The sequence below is a fragment of the Eubalaena glacialis genome, chromosome 14, assembly GCF_028564815.1.
Source record: "Eubalaena glacialis isolate mEubGla1 chromosome 14, mEubGla1.1.hap2.+ XY, whole genome shotgun sequence".
NCBI lineage: Eukaryota > Metazoa > Chordata > Mammalia > Artiodactyla > Balaenidae > Eubalaena > Eubalaena glacialis.
In genome coordinates, this window is record NC_083729.1 from 11537124 (window position 1) to 11559713 (window position 22590).

The 22590-nt window shown below is 37.5% G+C and overlaps 1 protein-coding gene across 4 annotated transcripts in view; it reads right to left on the reverse strand.

Annotated features, from left to right (window-relative positions):
• Positions 1–22590, reverse strand: part of NBAS (NBAS subunit of NRZ tethering complex) — a 344585-nt gene that overhangs the window by 278283 nt on the left and 43712 nt on the right. For 3 of the 4 annotated variants that reach the window (XM_061168818.1, XM_061168817.1, XM_061168820.1), the window contains 2 exons: positions 15266–15404; positions 8997–9065 (listed from right to left, as the gene is read on the reverse strand). In XM_061168818.1, the coding sequence (XP_061024801.1) occupies positions 8997–9065; positions 15266–15404 (208 nt within the window). The remainder of the gene's footprint in view (positions 1–8996; positions 9066–15265; positions 15405–22590) is intronic. The other variant, XM_061168819.1, reaches the window with a different exon arrangement.

Consider the following 22590-nt stretch of genomic DNA (forward strand, 5'->3'; position numbering starts at 1 on the left):
ACCTGGCATCTTCCTTTCACAACTCTAAAGTCAGTTAGCTCTATGGTTTTGCACAAGATGGGCCTCCGAAGCATAGATTTGCATTAATTAATGTGCCTCCGAAGCATAGATTTGCATTAATTAAAAGAACTCTCAGGGCTTCCCTGGTGGCACAGTGGTTAAGAATCTGCCTGCCAAGGCAGGGGACACGGGTTTTTGCCCTGGTCCAGGAAGATCCCACATGCTGCGGAGCAACTAAGCCCGGGCGCCACAACTACTGACCCTGCGCTCTAGAGCCCGCGAGCCACAACTACTGAAGCCCGCATGCCTAGAGACCGTGCTCTGCAATGAAAGAAGCCACTGCAATGAGAAGCCTGCGCACCGCAACGAAGACTAGCCCCAGCTCGCGGCAACTAGAGAAAGCCCACGCACAGTAATGAAGATCCAACACAGCCAAGAATAAAAATAAATAAAATAAATTAAGAAAAAAAAACTCTCCACCCATCCTTTAGAGTTTCAGATGACGAAACGGAAGACCTGAAGGGTTACAACACTTGCCCAAGATCATCATTCAGTGTAAGCAGCAAAAGCTGAACCAGATGCAGAGTCTTCCATCCCCCTCCACGTCCCCTGATGGCACCATGGTCACTGCCCTCACCTGGGCCAAAGCCTTTCTAGTAGTGACAGGCACGCTCCTCAGTAGAAATTATGACCAAGTATACCTTTCTATTTCATCACCTGAACAATTAGTCACGTGTCATCTGTATGGTAACCTGCAGGTACACCATACGTTCCATTCAACAACCCCACTAAAAGTGCTTTGAAAGCAAATAGGAGGTTTAGCGATCTCTTCAACAAAAAACAAACCAAAAAATGTATACTGAATAATGTGAATAATTTAACAACAGCATTATGACCAGGGAAATAATGAGTGAATATGCTAAATTTCCTTTTGTTTTCATTCCTCCCTCCCTTCCTTCCATCCTTCCTCCATGCTTAAGTAATAAATATATTAACTAAAATGTTAACCATTTGCTTTTTTTCTTCATCCCCTTAGTTTCATTTGATGCCATGATATTTACACTGCAAATTTACCATTCCTTTCCATAAGCATTTTGTTCTAGAAATTTGTACTCACACACACAAAAGTAGAAATTGCAGTATAATAAATACCCAGGGGCCCAACAACCATCTTAAACAAACATCAACATTCCAAGCTTGTCTCACATGTCATTCCCCAAGCACCACAATGCCCTCAGGGGCCTTTGTCCCCTGGAGGATTTTAAAGCAAATCTCAGACATTACATGCATACACATTAAGTGTACATTTCTTTCAAGTCCCAAGTTATCTGTTTAACTTTCATAAATATGCACAGTAAGAAGATATGGTTATTAGCAGCAACTGAATTGTAGCCAGCTGATGACACAGACAAGTCACCTATGTTACTTTAGAAACACAGTGATTTCCTTCTGAAATATAAACTCTGCTTCTTATTTGTAGAAACTTTTCTGAATTATCTATAGCATGCAGGGTATTTCGGCCCAGAAAGTAATTTATTATCCTGACAGTAACTGTGACACAAGATGTAAAGCCACCGTTAGAAAATCCATGCTAAATTCTGTAAGCAGTGTCTGCAGTATTTGGAAACCTGAATGCCTATTGGTTGGCAAGGAAGAGAATTCAGGAGTGTATGCTGTGGAAATAGGAGGGAATGGCTTTTCAATCAACTGTACATCACAATAAAAGTAAACTTCTAACATTCAAACCATAACCCCTCATATTGTATTAAGATTTCTCAGCATAAGTGAATAACAATCTTGTTCTCGTCTCCTCCATTTGAATTAAGTAGTTGTAAAGGCAATAAAATTTAGGTGTAGCTGTAATTTTCACTTTGGTTAAAATGTGTCTGTGAATTTCTTTCACATTTCTCAACTACGAATGCCATTTTCATTTTAATCATCGTTTCAACAGTTGGAATGTTGGTCAAGAATAGAGAACTTGGCAGGGAAAAGCGGAAAGCTCCAAGATGAGGAACAAGACAAGGATGCCCACTCTTGCCATTTTTATTCAACATGGTACAGAAAGTCTTAGCCAGAGCAACTAGGCAAGAAAAAGAAAAGGCACACAAATTGGAAAGGAAGAAGTAAGATTGGCTCTGTTTGCAGATCACATGATATTATACATAGAAAACCCTAATGACTCCACCAAAAAACTGTTAGAATAAATAAACTTGTAAAATTGCAGGATACAAAGTCAACATACAAAATTCAGTTGCTTTTCTATACAATAACAGTGAACTCTAGGAAAGAGAAATTAAGAAAACAATCCCATTTACAATAGCATCAAAAAGAGTAAAATACTTAGGAATAAATTTAACCAAGGAAGTGAGAGAGATATACACTGAAAACTATAAAACATTAATGAAAGAAATTGAAGAAGACACAAATAAATGGAAAGAAATTCCATATTCATGAATTGGAAGAATTGCTATTGTTAAAATGTCCATACTACCCAAAGTGATCTACGTATTCAATGCAACCTCTATCAAAATTCCAATGGCATTTTTTACAGAAATAGAAAAAACAATCCTAAAATTTGCATGGTATCACAAAAGACCCAAGTAGTCAAAGCAATCTTGAAAAAGAAGAACAAAGCTAGAGGCATTATACATCCAGGTTTCAAACTATATTACAAAGCTATAATAATCAAAACAGTATGGTCTTGGCATTAAAAACAGATACATAGGTCAATGGAACAGAATAGAAAGGCCAGAAATAAACTCAAGCATATATGGTCCATTAATTTACAACAAAGGAGCCAAGAATACACAATGGGGAAAACAGTCTCTTCAATAAATGATATTGGGAAAACTGGATAGCCACATGCAAAAGAATGAAATGGACCCCTAATTTACACCATATACAAAAGTCAACTCTAAATGGATGAAATACTTGAACATAAGACCTGAAATTGTAAAACTTCTGGAGAAAGCATGGAGTTGGGTAAACTTCTTTACATTGGTCTTGGCAATGATTTTCTTGGATTTGCCATCAAGGCAAAGGCAACAAAAGCAAAAACAAGTGGGAATACATCAATCTAAAAAGCTTCTACATAGCAAAGGAAACTATCAGCAAAATGAAAAGGCAACCTATGGAACCGGAGAAAATATCTGCAAACCATATAACCAAGAAGGGGTTAATACCCAAAATATACAAGAAACTCATACAACTCAATAGCAAAAGACAAATAATCCAATTTAACAATGGGCAATGAATCTAAATAGACATTTTTCCAAAGAAGACACACAAATGGCCAACAGGTACATGAAAAGTTGCTCCACATCACTAATCATCGGGGAAATGCAAATCAAAAACAACGATATGTCATCTCACAACTGTTAGGATGGCTATTATAAAAGAGACAAGAGATGATAAACACTGGTGAGAACATAGAGAAAAGGGAACCCTTGTACACTGTTGGTAAGAATGTAAACTGGTATAGTCACCATGAGAAACAGAACGGAGTTTCCTCAAGAAATTAAAAATAGAACTACCACAAGATCCAGCAATCCCACTTCTGGGTATATTTCCAAAGGAAATGAAAACATTATCTCAAAGAGATACCTGCACTCCCAAGTTCACTGCAGCATTACTCACAATAGCCAAGGTATGGAATACACACACACACAATGGAATATTATTCAGCCTTTAAAAAGAAGGAAATCCTGTCATTTACGAAAACATAAATGAAACTGGAGGGCATTTTGATAAGTGAAATAAGCCAGATACAAAAAGACAAATACTACATGATATCACTTATACATAGAATTTAAAAAAAAAAAAAGTCAAAATCATAAAAACAGTGAGTAGAACAGTGTTTGCCTACCAGGGGCTGGGGGTTGGAAGAACAGGGAGAGGTTGGTGAAAGGGTACAAACTTTCAGTTATATGATGAATAAAGTCTGAGGATCTAATGTATAACATTGGTAACTATAGGTGATAACACTGTATTGTATAATTGAAATTTGTTAAGAGTAGGATTTAAATGTTCTCACACATATACACAGACACAAAAAGTAAATATGTCAGGCGATGCATGTATTAACTCAATGGGGGAAAATCCTTTCACAGTGTATAGGTACCTATATCAAATCATCAATTTAACTATCTTACAATTTCATTTGTAAATTATACCTCAATAAAGGTGAGGAAAAGAAAAAGAAAACAGTGACTATCACTTACCACCTGCTTCAGTTTATGCCATAAGGTTTTAACTTCATTAAAACGTAGTCTAGCTAAATAATTACTTGGTGAGTTAGCATCCCTGGGTAGACAGCATGGGGCATAGGAAGAGGACTTGACAAAGATCTTTTTGCACAGTAAACTGTCTTCTTACATTAGTCATTCATTTATGGCCCTTTTAATTAACTTCACTGTCAATTTTATTTACCTCATCTCAAATCCCTTCCTAAAACTTTTCAAAAGATATCTTCCCTTACTTAATTGAGTCTTTTGTGTAGCAATGTAATACTAACAAAATACTACTGAAATTAATAATGTGAACATTATTCTAACTTCTACTTCTCATTTACACAAAACCACTAGCTCAAATGTCCATTTGATCTTGTGTTAATTAAAAACTAATTAAAGCCTTCTACTACTGGAGCAATATTTGGGGTAGGAACTGTGTCTTCTCTCAAACACTGCAATAAAACTTTTCAACTGTCCTTTCTAAAAGAGAGATTTTTTAAAATGTTAAATATCAGACCTTTGTACTGAGATTAGTTTAAATTGCCTCACTTTCTTCAACTGCCTATCATCTATATAGGACAATTAAAAATGAGTGATTTCCAATTTCATTATACCTTTCAAATGTACAAGCTATAGTAAAATCAAAGTACTGAATTCTAGTGCACACATTCAAAATGTTCTAAATTACTACATACGGTTAAAGGAAAAAAAAACTCAGCTCAATCAAAGGTGAATTTGTAAGTAGTGCTCTTCCAACACTCGACAATTATTTTCTGAATATTACATATTCAATAATACATAGTACATGCCAGGCACTGTTTTATACTCTGGGGAACCTGCAGTGAAAAAAACAAACATAAACCCCTGCCCTCAAGGTATTCAGTAGGTGTTCTAACCCACTGAAGTTTAGAAGCCTGACCCCAAAGAATAAACAGAAATCTATTTTCAAATCAAAAGAAAGTCATCCTCAAAAGCCTGGTTAACAACCTGAGGGGGGGAAAACTGCAAAAGTATGAAGGAAATAAAAAAGCCTTTGGAGAAAAAAAAAGTTTCCAAGCTAATACGCTTTTCAAAAAAATTATTTTTTAATTATAAAACTTAGTTTATTAAAACTGTGAGATATTGTCATGAGAGTAGACATGTACACCAATGAAAGAGAAAAGAGAGCAGAGAAACAGAGCTACAATGTACCCTCTGTAAATGTCTGTCCTGACAGACATTATATAAATTATGGTAGCAGTATATAAATTATAGCATTATATAAATTAGTTGGGAAAGAATACAGCACTGAATTAATGGTACTAGCCACATAGAGCATATTATAAATTAGATTCCTACTATATCCAACAAAAAGAAATTCAAGATGGATTGAAAACTTACAGGTGAAAAGCAAAACCATGAAACTTTTAAAAGAAAACACATAACATCTTTACAAGATCAGCATGTGAAAGAACTTCGTAAGACCTCAAAGCCCAAAACAAAGCATAAAGGAAAAGATTTAAATTTAAACTTTCTGGAGGAAGGAAGGATGGGGAGTTCAGGATTAGCAGAAGCAAACTATTACACATAGGATGGATAAACAACAAGGTCCTACTGTAGAGCACAGGGAACTATATTCAATATCCTGTGATAAACCATAATGGAAAAGAATATGAAAAAGAAAATACATACACGTATAACTGAGTCACTTTGCTCTACAGCAGAAATTAACACAAGATTGTAAATCAACTATACTCCAATAAAATTTAAAAAATAAATAAAAAATAAATTTAAACTTTCTGGTGACAAGAGCAGCTCAAAAGAAAACAAATAATTTTGATTATTCATATACTCTTCAAAAGATAATATATGCCAGACAACCAGCAGTTGATTATTTTGAATCATGTAAATTTGGGGTATACTAAACCACAATTAAAAAGGACCCACAGACTACTAATTATTGGCTCTATGATTATGGATATAAAGAAATTAACAGATCAGAACAGCAGCCACCACTATCATTTATCATGTGCCTGCAAGGTAGCAATCACTGCCTTAGCTATTTTATATATATTCCCTCTAATACTATCCAATCAGTGTTGCTACTTTATAGTCTGACAAGTGAACAGAACAAAATGAACTAAATATTAACCATGTGGTTACTATATAGGAAAGCAGTTCCTCTTTAAAAAAAATAGCAGTAGTTAAGAGATAACACATTTTAAAAGAGAAATAGAATTGCTGCCAAACTTGAGTAATAAAAAAGATCATTCTTTCTGAGATAATAGGTAATTTTTAACTTGGGCTACTTTTAAGTACAACATATCTTGGCTTCTGCTTCTTCAGTTGTCCAACTAAGGGTTTAGACAAAAGCCAACAAGAGGTAGTGAAAAAAAGCGGTAGATCAAGAGCCAACTCAAGACCAAACCCATCTCTGACACTAGGTAGGTGAGTTTGGGAAAGCCATTTCTCTTGAGGCTTTAATTTCTTCATCAATAAAATAGGCATCATAATGCCATTAATGCAAGCTTCCTCTGAGACCATGCGAAAGGACTTATAAGCTAGAAAGTATTCACAATAATAAGGAATTATTAGATAATCTCTATGAGACCTGTCAGGTCTAAAATGATGGTGCTAAAAATCTATGCCCCATGATTATTTCTGGGCTAGGAACCACTGAGTACACACAGGATACTCATATAACATTCAGATATTTACTGAAAGGCCCTGATTTTAGAGTACTACTTTCATAAAGTCTTTTTAAAAAGTCCAAACAGTTAAGGATTCCAGTACAAGGTGTCACAAAGAAAGATCAAAACGTAAGGAAATTAGTTGCTACCTTCTCCCTCCTTCTGTTCAGTCATAGAGGATACCGATAAAAACAAGAAAGAGCTGAGTTCCACACAAAAGAATAACCAATAGCAGGAGGCAAGGTAACATGAATCTGGAGTTCCCAGGAGGTAAGAAAGAGTAAAAAGAAGATGGACATTTTATACTGATTGAACAGAGCTACATTTGCCTATTAATATACCAAATCAACTAATAAACACAGCATTTAATACGTAAAGGATATGGTACAAAGGAAAGTCATGCACCAATGTATCAGTCCCCAAATAATTCTTGTTCTAAACATAATACAACTATGTTGGTCCCAATAAAATAACTACGGAACACAAACAATAAGAGACCATGGCGCCTACCCCACGGCAGAGTGGAGCGTTCTGCAGCGCTCTGCGACACTTCCGGGACTTTGCACGTGCTGCTCCGGGCGGGAAACGACCAGCCTTCCCCTATCCGCCTGAGGAACTCTTACTCACTCCAAATCAAGTATCACCTCCAGAGATCAATGGTCCCTCCCTGCACCTCAACGGCGCTTCATCTTGTATGACAGGACAGGTTATGAAACGTGTCATACTGTCCTGTTCTACAGCTGCTTCTACATCTGACTCCCGCACTACACTGAGAGCTCCTTGAGGAAGCGCACTGCATTTTATTCATCTATTTATTCTCAGCTCTAACACCACGGCTGGCTCAAAGTGCGTGCTTGCTGACTGACTAAAAGAATAAATAAATGCTGAAACTCCACATAATTACTTAATTATCATCAAAAGAATTAAAAAATGAACCCTTTAAAATTTGTTAAAGATAGAGTTATTATTTAGATGGAATTAAAGAGAATGGGAAAGGATCCAGGGAGGAAAACAAAGTAAAGCTCTCATGCACTATTATGGTAACAGAAAGAGCAACAGAGGCAACACAGTAAATTAGAAAGAACAAAGTACATGGCAGAGGCCAAGGCATTTAGTCTTGCTTATGGTTCTTCACCTGCAAAATGAAGACAAACTGCTTGAAATGACTAAAGAGAATGCTAACTGGAAAACTGTAAACATACAAGGGATTAAAAATGAAAGTGACTTTCCAGACATAAAGAGTAGTGTTAATGCTCAATTCTACAGACAGAATGCCAAACCAACCCAGAAGACATGAATTAGTTGAAGTCAAGGGCACAGAAATAACTAGAACTCAAAATTTTAAATATATTAAATACAAATGCAGCAAGAGAATACGTGTTATATTTCTTACAATTTCCATATTTCTTACAATTTCCCTTAGTTAAGAAATTGAAGAAATGAAAAATTAATTTGTTTGATTCCCCCCAAAACAGGAAGGAGTATGATCTGAAGCCCCAGGTATGTCAAGACTCTTGTGAGAGCCATGTAGAGGGAATGAGTATAACCATCTCCCTCAGAGAGAGTGCCAAAGCATATCTGTATATTCAGGATGAAACTGCCAAGCATCTTTGCCATGGATCCATGTTTCTCCTATTGAAGAACAAAACAGTTAAGCCCAGGATCAATGTGGCTCATCCTCTTGAAACATCAATCATCTCAGATTTAGGAAGGAATCTTTTTTATTTTAAAACCAACAAACAAAAGGGATATGTTATGGACAAGGATACAAAAATTCACAAGATAAAATAAGAAACTTCAAAGATATATAATGATTCCAGGAGACTTCTTTGCGCTATATCCCCAAATCCAAGAGGACTAGATTCATTCTTTAATTTTTTTTTTTAATTTTCTTTACTGAGATAAGAATGATATATATAGTAAAATGCACAAATCTTCAGTGAACAGCTCCATGAATTCTTATTAATGCATACACCCCTGTAATGTATAATTAAGAGCAAATTCAGATGAAAATCTATAATATTCAAGATTCATTCAACTCTGTCCTTAAGGGGACCCTGGCGAAAATGTTTTGTAAGGTTAAGCCCATTTGTATTACCTGTTCTTGCCCCTGGCGACTGTAAAACTTGCCACTTAACATCCTTAATAATCCCAGGGTCTTTGGTACCTACAAAATAGACACACATCACAAAAAAAAAGATCAATGGAAGGCTTCCTCATTGTTTAAAGGCCTTTCATCATGAAATGAAAACTACAGCATATCCAGTATTTTAAGAAATGGTTAAGAAAATCATGAATAAGTATCAGAAATCTTGGTGAGATTTTGTTTTTGTTCGGGAAAAAAAATCCAACAAGTGACAAATCTTCCAAAATGTACCCATAATCAAATGTATTTTTAAATACATACGTAACAAGTCTAGTACAATCTATGCAAATTAGAATCTAATAAGTGGCTCTTCTCAAATGAGGCTGGCCCAGGTTACCATTTTATCCTAGCATCACTATGGAAAAGGTCAATACTCCCAACAGAAATTTCATTCATGAAGAAATTGATCCCATACTTGAAAAATACCAGAAAAAAAATCACTTAGAAACAAGTATTTGAAATAATAAAACAAGACTATTTTTGTCTCTAGATTTAAGAAATATACTTAAAGCAAGAGGGAGAGATGTGTATAATTTTTTAGAAATGGAAAATAAGCATTGTTGAAGTTGTAGAGAATTTGGAACACTGGTACATTGCTGGCAGGAACATAAAATGGTACAGCCACTGTGGAAAACAGTCTGGTGGTTGCTCAAAAGTTAAACGGAATTACCATATGACCCAGAAATTCCATCCTAAGTATATACCCAAAAGAACTGAAAACAGGTGTTCAAACAAATACCTGTACACACAAATGTTCATAGCAACATTATTCATAATAGCCAAAAAATAGAAACAACTCAGATGTCCACTAACTAAAGAATGGATAAACAAAAGGCAGTATATCCATACAACGGAATATTATTCAGTCATAAAAAGGAACGAAGTACTGACGCACACTAAAATTTGGATGAACCTCAAAAATATGTTGCTAAATGAGAGAAGCCAGATACAAAAGTCTCATATTGTATGATTCCATTTATATGAAATTTTCAAAACAGGTAAATCCATAGAAACAGAAAGCAGACCAGTGATTGCCAGGAGCTGAGGTGAGGGAACAAAAGGGAGTGACTGTTTAATGGGCCTGGTGTTTCCCTTTGGGGTGACGAAAATGTCTTGGACCTAGATAGTGGTGACAGTTGCACAACACTGTGAATGTACTAAATGCCACTGAACTGTACACTTTAAAATATTTAATGGTCCATTTTATGTTATATGAACTTTACCTTAATTTAAAAGAAAAAGGCAAAGGGGGGGGGCGGTATTCTTAAGCTGAGGTTAAAAACGTTCCTACCAGAACTGCTGAGCAGCTGAAGATATTACTGACCGCCTAGCTCCACATTTCCTCCAAAAACAAGAAAATGCAAGAAGAGAAAAATCAATCTGCATGAAAACCGCACCCTCACTTAACTTGAAGATCAAGTTAACCCAAACTTCAAAATCATTGTAAGTAGAAAGAGAAAAACCACCAAACTCCAGTGTGTCATCTCCACTGCTCTTGCCATCCCCACGTTCCCACCCACCCCGACCCAGGCCGACACAAGGCTTGTGGTGAGCAAAAGCAGACTGAAAAAACACTGCAGGGTCCAGGAGGACAGATGCGACAAGCTAGCAAAGGGGACTAAGGTCAATCTAAAACCACTGCCAAAAATTATAGTCTAAGAAAACTTTCCAGAAATGAAAAAAGACCTGAATCTATATATTGAAAGAGTGAACAGGTACCTGGGAAAATTAACCCAGAAAAATCAACTGCAAGAAATATTCCAGGAAGGATACTAGATTTCAAAGACAAAGGAAATCCTCAAGGCCTCCAAACAAAATGGCCAGGTAACATACAAAGAGAAGATAATTTGACTTGCATCAACTTTTCAAATTCCACATCCAAAGCAAAGCAACAATAGTGTAGTGTTTTTTTAAAGTTCAGTGAAAGAACAGGTAAACCAAAGATTTTATATCCAGGTAAGTTTTCCTTCAAATGTCCAGGCTATGAAAAACAATTCTGACACACAAGAACTTAAGGAACTCTTCATCTATGAGCCCTTCTCCAAACATCTGTTAGAGGATAATTTCATCCAACCAAGAGGTGACTGGGAAAACTTCAAACAAAGGGACAGTGAACATTTTAAAATACATAAATGAACATCTATGACTAAAGAAACATGAGGATGAGGGTTGAAACTATCATATAAATATTATGTACTTTGACAAAATAGAAATAATGCAACTAGAAAAGGGAGGAAAAAGGAGAAGGAAAGGGGAAAATAAAACCAACTAACTGATTGTTGTATAGGCAATTAGTAGGAATTAAAGAATACCAATAAACTGGTAAAATACTGGAGGGCACTGATAACATCAGTAAGACAGTTTCAGTGAAATCATGGAGATAAAGCCCCATTCAAGTGAATTCAAGAGAGAAAAGAAAAGTTGGAAATGGATCAAGTATAGATGACTCTTGAACATGCTGAAGGAAAGGAACAAATGGGCTGGTAGCAGGATTTAGTTGGTTCTAAGTCCCCTAAAACTAAAGAGTTTTTACAATGGGAAAAATAAATGCATGTTGTTTGCTGATAAACCTAATGGGCAGCAAGATTCATGATTTGGATAAACATCCTTCAGTTAGCACGTGTGAGATCCAGAGGACAAACGGGGGAGCTGGCCTTGGCTGGTGCAAGTGCAGCTCACCTGTAATAACAAGAGGAAAGGTTCGGAAATCAGGCGCATATGTAGGCAGGTGGTAGGATCTTATGAAAATATTCTGATTACTGCTGTTTTCTCAGGGAAACAGGATTTCAAAAACCCTGTGTTCTTTCCAGAACAACATTCTATACTGAAAAGGAAGCAGCATCAATAACAAAAAATAGTCAGTTTTGTTCATTTTTTATACATTTTTTCCAAAATTTCCACCTTAATAATACAAATAGGTAATAACTAACACGGTAGAACATTTTATTGTTTATCAATGGCCTTCACATATATTACCTCATTTGATCCTGGCAAGAGCCTTAAGACACCAGCGGTAAGTGCTGAGCTAGAATTCCAATCCCAACCTTCTGACTCCTGAGCCGGGCTCCTTCCTTCCCCCCAGTGACTGAACTCTCCCCTGGTATCTGCTATAGCTTCTTGCCCTTATTTGTGGGCACAGCTGTACCTCCAGTACAGTAAACCCCTTGAGGGCTGCTACCTGTATGTTCTGATACCTGCATCGGTGATTCAATGTTGAACAAATGAATAAATAAAACTATCTCCTATAGATGACATGGACATTAATTTGGAAACTTTGCTCAAGGTATATATGGAATTTTGCATAGCCTCTTTTACAACCCAGCAGCCTTGTGAGAGATGAGAATATATGTGTCAGCAGCATTTTTCGGTCGATATCCACCCAAAAACAATAGCAGCCTTAAACAAACAATAAGAGGTTCGATGCAAACAATATCTGCCACCTGACAAGAGGAACTAATCTTATAGTTTCAAATTACTTTGAGGTAGGGGAAGGCTACACAGAATGATTGTGCGTTTAGCTGCAAGACACATTAAAAAGGCACTAACGTAATTAAAGTACACTTGCAGCATTTCAAAAGTTTATCATACGGCAGAGCACTCAATTTGCAATTCAGTATTTCCCCCCACTTATTTTGTCACTGCACAAGCAATTTTCTTTTAAGAGACTCCAATACTGAAGCTTCAGGCCAGAGAGGGAAGGACCATACATAGCAGAGCAGATTCCAATACTTCAGTAAGGAGCAAAGTGAAAGCACAGAGAATTTAAAGAAGCCACGGTGAAAAAAGGTTTCATAGCATGTGACAGTCCTCCGTGCCTTCCCCTGTCCCAGACTCTGTTACAAATATACTTGATTACACCATATTGAAATGGCCCTTCACAGTTTGCCTACTTTCTCTCGCCTTATATCCTCCATACTTACCAATTCTCTTTTTTTCCCTCAACCTTTAATTTTGACAAATTTCCTAGCTACTGAAAAGTTGAAATGATTACACAATGAAATACCAGTGTACCTTTTACCTGAGTTCACCAATTATTAACATTTAGCCACATTTGCTTTATCTGTATGTGTATGTATATTTTTTTAAAACTTGTTTTTTGACTGAACCATTTAAAAATAAGCTACAGGGACTTCCCTGGCGGCCCAGTGGTTAGTACTCAGCGCTTTCACTGCTGAGGGCGCGGGTTCAATCACTGGTTGGGGAACTAAGATCCCGCAAGCCATGTGGCGCAGCCAAAAATAAAATAAAAAAATAAGCTGCAGACATCACAATCAGACAGAGTCAAGAGATAAAATTGCTCAAACTCTTTTCAGGATCTGCCCTGATACATCTCACATATAAAACGACAAGCTGGGTGTGAAATCGGAGAGAGGAACATGACTAAATTATAACAAATATGAAATAACATGTCCAACTGCTAACTCACTCTTTTTTAAAAAATAAATCATGGGATAATCATCACAGCATAAATTTGACAATGCCAATGAGATGTATGTAATTTCACATGGGGAGTGAGGAAAGTGCTAAACAGGAGCTACAAAATCTGGTTCCACCCCTGTTGCCCTATTTTTAGTTGTTAAGATCTCCCAGGGCCTTAGGCTCCTCATCTGTGAAATGTGGCTAATATCACTCAAACTGGACTCCTTACTGGATCCTGCAGGGAGAATAAATGGGTGCTAGAGTGAGTAGAGGGACCATGAATGGAAGAAAAAGCACACGACACAGTACTGTATAAACCGACGTACGAATATAAACTGTTTTAGGTCTGGTGCCATATTGAACCAATAAGTTGACCTAATTAAAAAAAAAAAAAACCTACTACTTTGTTGGGTTAAATTCACAATCACATATTTCAGTATATGCTAAAAACTAAAGAAAATAATTAATGGACGCTTACTATGATTGCTAAAGATTTCTTTTCAAAAGTACCTCTTCACTAGTTCTTCTTCAACATCAAAACATTTAACCATTGTTTTACAGGATTATTTTGAAATCAATACATTTTGAGGCAGAAATAATGGAATAAATACATTCATAGGAATAACTAGCATAGCACATTCACTTACACCATGTTTCACCTGACTTTCTTGGTTTCTTCCCTCATTAGAAAAATATTGTATCTGAGTGCCCACCAAATATCAGGCTAAGCACAGGGTACGTAATTATGATCATACAGTTTATACAAAAAAAACCAAGATGGCCAATATGGTAGAAACAATTAATATTCACTAATATCTAGTTTTTCTTGCCTTTCTGGATACACAGAAAACTATTTCCCAGGCCCCTTGAAGGTAGGAGGGGCCACATGATGAGTTTCAGTGAATGAACCGTGAGCAGAAGCGATGTCAGCTCTGGTGTAAGACGGTTAAAAAGTCCCACCTTGTAGTCCTCTCCTCCCCCTCCTAAGGCCATAAACTGAGACAGTGGGCCCTCAAGAGGTCACCAGCCTCCACATATCCTTTAGTCATCACTTGGAACAAGCTGTTCAGGGTAGTCATGATATCAACAGCAGGCTTTGCCACAAATAAGGAACACACTGTCATGGGGTAACCCACAGAAATGTCAGGTTTGTTCATTTGTTTGTTTATGTGGCTGTTTTTATTATCACAACAGAGCCTAGCCTATACTGACTATTACAGCATAAAGGAGTGACTGACAGAAAACAGAAATTCAATTAAAGAATGAATAAATGAACGGTTGGACGAATAGTACTGATCAATATGGAACAAAATGGAAATACGAAGGCAGTTAAGAACTTGAACAGGGGAACTCATGCCAGCGTTTGTACCCTCATTCTGCCACTTGCTAGTGGGGTGACCCAGCTAAATTTCACTTTCCTCATCAACAGACTGGGGCTACTAACAATACCCACCCCAAAGGGTTACTGAGAATTAAATGAGCTACTACACATTAACAGCACTCAGAACAGCTGCCGGCACATCAAAAGGGACTTAATAAATGTTAATGTCTAAATAAGCAAACGCAAGTAACGGGATTACTGTTAGGTCGTTTTTCTGATATCTGCAAATACTGTTACTAAAAATGAGACCCAAGTTAAATAAAACATGCTTTAGATAAATTTGATATTTGAAAGAAGTCCTAAAATTTCACTTGCATTAGGTTACTTCCTTCATTTAAGGCAAACTGTTTCCTTCTCTGTATCTTACAAAGGGCTTATCTAAGACCTATTAGCAAAGTGAAATACCACAACTAAGACTTACTGCAGTGACCCTGTCTCCACCATGAGTGACCGGCTTATAATAAGGTGATCCTGAAAGAACTCTCCAGGCAGAGAGTCCACAGCTAGCAGCTTTTGGTATGCCCACTTCAGCAGTTTCACATCCACCGACCAGTAAAAGTCTAAAAAAGAGAAAGATAAAAAGAATTGATAAATTACAAATAGGAACAAGACAACATCAAAACAAAGAGAGCAGAAACCTTCACAAGGAAAACTGAAATAAAATTAGTATATACTAATCCTAGAAGGTAAATATTTTAGAGGAAACAACCAATAGAAAACCAGATGGGTTTTCAACTAGAATTTCACCTTCATTTACACATTCAAACATCTGAAACTCAGATGAGAACTTAGAAATGAGAAAAAAAATGTTTTCAGGTTGGCCACTGAATATCTAAGGAACTATATCAACACCAATAAACTTTAATAAACAGATACGTCACCTCACATAGACACATATGTACTAGTTAACAGCAGTGCATCGGAAGCAATGAGGGCACAATTACAGATGCTAGAAAGAAATGACAGCTGGGATTGCTGTGGATGGGGCACTAATAACTATACTGAAATAAGACTGTACATCATGACTGGTGCACCTTTCTGTTTGTTATACTTCATTGCAATTAGAGGCCAGTTACCAACAGGACAAGCAGGCTAACAAGTACTAAAAGTTAAAAGACTGTGTGACCACTACACAAACTGAGCTGATTAATAATGGAACCCAACAGTCATGATTTTTAAAGTTAAGTCATGTTTAGTAAACCTGGCAGGGAACGTATAAGACATCATAATCACCTATAGAAAAAAGAAAAATGTTTGAAAGTAAAACTTCTGATATATTAAAGGAAAACACTTGTTGTCCCCAATGACAATAAGGCAATGGAGTAACAGAAGAGAGAAGCCACATCCTTCTTAATGTCTCAATTTTTTAAAAAGGCCCTCCCTACAGGCAGGGAACTCCCTGCTGCTTAAGAAAAAGACCAGGTTTCTCTGGTCATGTCCACACAACGCTCCCCCCTACACAATCTAGCACCATCCCAAATGACAGAAAACAACATCAGGCTCCCTTTACATCAAAACGTACCTGATATCTATCATCACCAGGCTCCCACTGTGTCAAAAAAAAGGATGCACTTCCTCACACAACAAATTAGTGCTTATCTTTTTCTAGACCATGCTCATAGATAAATCAAAACTTCAAAAATTTTAGTTTCTGCATAGAAATCAAAAGGGGGAAGGAAATGACACTTCCTAAGACTCCTCAGAGTTGGCATATCAAAAGACTGACTTGGTTTTATGGTTACGTTAACCAATGATAACTCTTAAATCTTCTATAATTCTAAGTACCTCATGAGGTAACACCATGAGTTACTCAATATAGCCCGCTGAGACCGTCAGTGGAAGGGTATGTGCTCAAGGGCAGTCAGACAGAGCTCTACAGGTTAGCGCAGAAGGCAACACCTGTCCTCTGTTAATTCTGCTTACCTTGTGGGGCAAGCAGAATAATGGCCCCCAAAGATGCCCATGTCTTAATCTCTAGAACCTGTGAACATGTTGCATCACATGGATTTAAGGTTGCTAATAAGCAAATGACCTTAAAACAGGGAGATTATCCTGGATTTTCCAGGTGGCCCAAATAACCACAAAAGTCCTTAAAAGCAGAAGAGGGAAGCAGGAGAGTCAGTGTCACAGTGATGTGATGTGAGAAAAAGATTCGCCCAGTCACTGCTGGTTTTGAGGATAGAAGGGGCCAAGGAAGCTGGGCTGCTCTAGAAGCTGGCAAAGGTAAGAAGACAGATTGTCCCCCTGAGCCTCCAGCGAGGACACAGCCCTGCTGACACCTTGATCTTAGCTCAGTGAGACCCATTTCGGACTTCTCACCTCCAGTAATGTAACACAAATTTATTTTAAGCCCCTAAATTTGTGGTAATCTGTTAGAGCAACCACAGAAAACTAACACACACCTGGTTTATTTCCCAGCCCCGGAATTCAGACAACCTGTCAGTCTCTAATTCCACCAACTGCCCTCTTCTCATTTGACCACCTTCCTTTCTTTTTTTCTTCACTCTTAATGAGATATAACTGACATACAGCACTGTATAAGCTTAAGGTATACAGCATAATGATCTCTTTTTCTGTCAGTCTGTTTTTGAAGCACAAGTGACCTACAACACCATGTTAGTTCCTATTCTGAACTAAGCTAACAACAATTAAAAAAACAACAATAATAATATTTTAAAATCTCATCTCTACATATACTCTCAGATGTAAAACTTTCAAAACTGCATAAAACCCTTCTAGGTTTAGCCACAGAGCTTAGCCCAACTCAAGGTCTCAAAATTCATAAAGTAATGTAAATGTGCTTTATTCACAAACACAACTTGAGCCTTCACTCAAAGCATTTTTCCTACTGCTTTTATATATAGTCTAACAAGTTTCCATCACAGCAAATCATAAGCAACAAACTTTGAGAAGATGCTTGAAGCAACCCGCTGGGCTATTTCCACCCTCGGCCAGTCCTCAGAGCCAACACGGAATTAACCCTGTTCACCAGGGCAAAAGAGATTTTGGTCCAAAGTCAAGGTAGGAGTACGAGTATTACTTGCCTATAGCAACCATTCTGCTCAAATGATCTTTACACCAAAACAATTTCAAAAAAAAAAAGTAGACCTAATGCAGATAAAATCATATCATTCCTCTGGCTCTAACTACCAATTTGAAAAAAATACAGTTGAAAAAAGAAAAATACTTCAAACAACAGTTCAAAGGTGCAATCTAAACAATGGGAAATCTAAATGTAAAATAGATAGCTAGTGGCAAGCAGCTGCATAGCACAGGGAGATCAGCTCAGTGCTCTGTGACGACCTAGAGGGGTGGGATAAGGAGGGTGGGAGGGAGACGCAAGAGGGAGGGGATATGGGGATATACGTATGCATATAGCTGATTCACTTTATTATACGGCAGAAACTAACACAACATTGTAAAGCAATTATACTCCAATAAAGATGTTAAAAATAAATAAATAAAAATTAATAAACAATGGGAAATCTAAAAAATCTACACAGTAGAAAACTACAGAATAAATGACCTGGCTTCTTCCGAACACACACACACACACACACACACACTCTCTCTCTCTCTCTCTCTCTCTCTCTCTGTAAGAGTGAGAGAGGAGGAGAGAATGGAGAGCAGATCAATGAATTAAAAGAGAACACAGTCTGGATATCTGAAGATATGGACAAATTATTGTTAATTATCTTTGTATATGACAATGGTTTCATGCTTATGTTTTTTTAGAGTCCTTATTTTTTAGAAATACACACTGAAATATTCAGAGGAAATACTAGGCTGTCCAGAATTTACTTCATGATACTCTAGGCACAGGAGGGTGGAGGCTCAGCTGAGGCCACAGATGAGATGAGGCTGGCCACGAGTCGACTGTTAAACTGAATGGCAGGCACAAGGGAGTCAGTATATTCTGTGAACATGCTGCAAATTTTCCATAAGGAACTTTTTTTTCAAAAGTCAGTTTGTTAGGAAAAACTCCTCTGAATAAATAGAAACAAAACAGGTAATTTTGAATACCTACATTTCTGAATATAGTCACACTACTTTTTCAAAGGGAAAACGTGATTCTCATAAAACATATCTTCAAAAAGCAGTAGCCTATTGTTATAATAAAAATAAAACACTATTTGAGAATTCAACAAATCTCTAAAGGGCCTGGATAAAGCAGATCCTGATAATGAAATAATTTTTCTCTACTCAGTGTACAACATTGACCATGTATAAATAAATATATATATTTTTATAGTAACCATATAATTCTTTTCTCAAGGGGTTGAGCATTACTATTTAGTTTGCACTACTATGTCATGGAGAGGACAGATGTCATATTTAATTTTCAGATTTTAAAATATATGCATAAAACTTTACGTTGCCTGACTGTGGAAGGAGAGCTAACTGAGATTTCAGATTTCTTCTTATCTCCTGGTCTTGATACTAGAAGACACTTCCTCCCTATGAATTCTGATAAACATGGCCGTGAATAGATCAAATTGGTTACAACAAGATAAGTTCGATTAAAAATAAAAGAGATTCTATTTTTAGTTTTTTGAGACCCAGCAATCCCACTACTGGGCATACACCCTAAGAAAACCATAATTCAAAGAGACATGTACCACAATGTTCACTGTAGCAGTATTTACAATAGCCAGGACATGGAAGCAACCTAAATGTCCATCAACACATGAGTGGTTAAAGAAGATGTGATATATATATACAATGGAATACTACTCAGCCATAAAAAGAAACAAAATTGAGTTATTTGTAGTGAGGTGGATGGACCTAGAGTCTGTCATACAGAGTGAAGTCAGAAAGAGAAAAACAAATACCAAATGCTAACACATATATATGGAATCTTAAAAAAAAAAAAAAAACTGGTACTTGATGAACCTAGTGGCAGGGCAGGAATAAAGACATAGACATAGAGAATGGACTTGAGGACACGGGGCGGGGAGGGGGAAGCTGGGGCAAAGTGAGAGTAGCATCGGCATACATACACTACCAAGTGTAAAACAGCTAGTGGGAAGCAGCCGTACAGGGAGATCAGCTCAGTGCCTTGTGTCCACCTAGAGGGGTGGGATAGGGAGAGTGGGAGGGAGACTCAAGAGGGAGGGGATATGGGGATATATGTATGCATATGGCTGATTCACTTTGTTGTACAACAGAAACTAACACAGTATTGTGAAGCAATTATCCTCCAATAAAGATCTATTAAAGGATAAATAAAAATAAAAGATTCAGTAACTGCTTCCAAACAGCCTTTTCTCCATTCATGCCAGACTGAAGAGTAAGTGGAAGGAAGGCAGAATGATGGAACTAATCGTGTATTGTTCCCACCAGATGGTATGGCAGCTTTGGGACACTGATGCTCCAGCTACAAGACCGTGCATGTGTTCACCCGTGCAGACAGGCATGTGTGTGCTTACTTGTGTTTAAAGGGAGGGGGTACTGAGATGCGTTCATCAACATATTCACAAAACGGGTAACCAGCAGCTATTGTGTGCCAGGCAACGTGCAGGGCACTGAGTATACAGAGATGAACAAGGTATGCTCCCTGCATTCAAAAAGCTCACTCTCTAATTAAGGGCACATAAAAAGAAAGAACAGCTGAGAGCCTAGAATTAAGTGGTGCGAAGATAATAGCCATATATGGAGATAACCCAGTCCACATCTACTGAAGGGTTATCTTCAGTTATACGTGCCAAGGGGTATCAATCCCAATTCAAGATGTTAATTTGGTCCATTACTTTATTGATTCACAGGACTCAATGTTGACCAGGGCTCAGCTACAAGTGATTTAGGAAAACAAAAGCAGGTTGGCAGTGATGCCTGGCCTAGTAAATAAACCACCTTCATCATGATCACAGTGTTAGAACAGGCTTCCTGGGCAACTCTAGCCAAAGTGAAGTGACACCATGTAACTAAACTGAAAACAGTCGATGGAAATGAGAGAAGTCCGAGGCCCAGCACCATATATGCAATAAATGTCTCCTGAGTGAGTGAGTGAATTTAAAGCTCCAACTTTCTCCTGAAGTAGCACAGAGAGAAACATGTTACAGACCCCCCTCTTCCCCTTGCCCGTCCTCATCCTTGCTAGGTTTCAGCAGTAAGATATGAGAAGATGAGGCAGGGAGAAGAACAGGGTCCTGGTAACAGGGGTGGGGAGTCACAGTGATAAAGAGGGCAGCACAGAACGCTAAGGCGAGAATCTCGTAAAGGAAAACATCAGGAAGAAAATTTCAAAATGTTCCTGAAGGACATAGAGTTACGCACAAAGAGACATACCATGTTCTTTGATGAACTCTCAATACCTTAAAGATGCCAATTATTCTTAATCTATAAATTGAAAGAAATTTCAAATAAAATCCCAACAGAATTTCTTATGGAACTGAACAAACTGATGTAATGGAACTAGACAATATAAAATTCACATGGGAGGGTAGAGTTCTAAAAAGAGCCAACTCCATTCACACTGATAACCTTTCCCTTGATGGCTTGTGCTTTGTGCATCCTGACCTGTCAAAAACTTTCCTACCCTAGTGTCATTAAGATGTTCTCCTTCAAATTTGACCACATTAAAATCTAAAATTCCTCTCCATAAAGTGCAAAGACAAGGCACACACCAGGAAAAGTTATTTATAAGACATAAAGCTAACAGAGTATATGTTTTAGCAGACAGACTCCATAAAAATCTCCCACAACCAGCCCAAAAGAAAAACGGACAAAGAATAAGCAAGTCACAAGAAGAGAAATACAAAAGCCAGTAATGCAGATCAAAGCAACAAAGATTTATGCCAGCCACCCTCTATGCTTAGAGACACAGTAACTCTCATAAAACTATTGGTAAGACTGTAGTAATCATTTTGGAGAATGATATGACAATATCTAAAAAATGCACCCCTGGGCTTCCCTGGTGGCGCAGTGGTTAAGAGTCTGCCTGCCAATGCAGGGCACACGGGTTCGAGCCCTGGTCTGGGAGGACCCCACATGCCACGGAGCGACTAAGCCCGTGAGCCACAACTACTGAGCTTGCGCGTCTGGAGCCTGTGCTCCGCAACGGGAGAGGCCGCGACAGTGAGAGGCCCACGCACCGCGATGAAGAGTGGCCCCGGCTCGCCGCAACTGGAGAAAGCCCTCGCACAGAAACGAAGATCCACCACAGCCAAAAATAAATAAAAATTTAAAAAAAAAAAAAAAAAAGAAAAATGCACCCCTTCCCAAAAAATATCCCAAATTGAGTTCTAAGACAACTCTAGAGAAATTCTTGCACAGGTATATTTATCTCTTGGTAAAAGAATACCTCATGTAGCACTATTTATAATGCAGAAAAATTAGAAATATTTTAAATGTTTAAAAGGGATAAATAAATTCAGTAAACTGTTCAGGGAAACATATAGTGTAAAAAGAACAAATATAAAAATACATATTGGAAGGTCGCACACTAAAACCATGATAGCAGGCTGCCTCTAGAAAGAGAAAGTGAGACAGAGGAATGGAAGTAGGAAATTTTGTCTGTACTACTGTCTCTCTTTTATTTATATATCTGGGTATAACTATACACATACATACACACACACCTTAAGTAAAAAATATAATCTCAATATTTGTTAATGCTGGGTAGTAGGTACTTAGGTGTTCATTAAATCATCCCCTGTACTATTCTCTGTTTCTAACTTAAAAAGAGGAAAATCAAGATACAGTATCCCAAATGATGTACATAAATTTCTTCCAGTTAATGAAGTC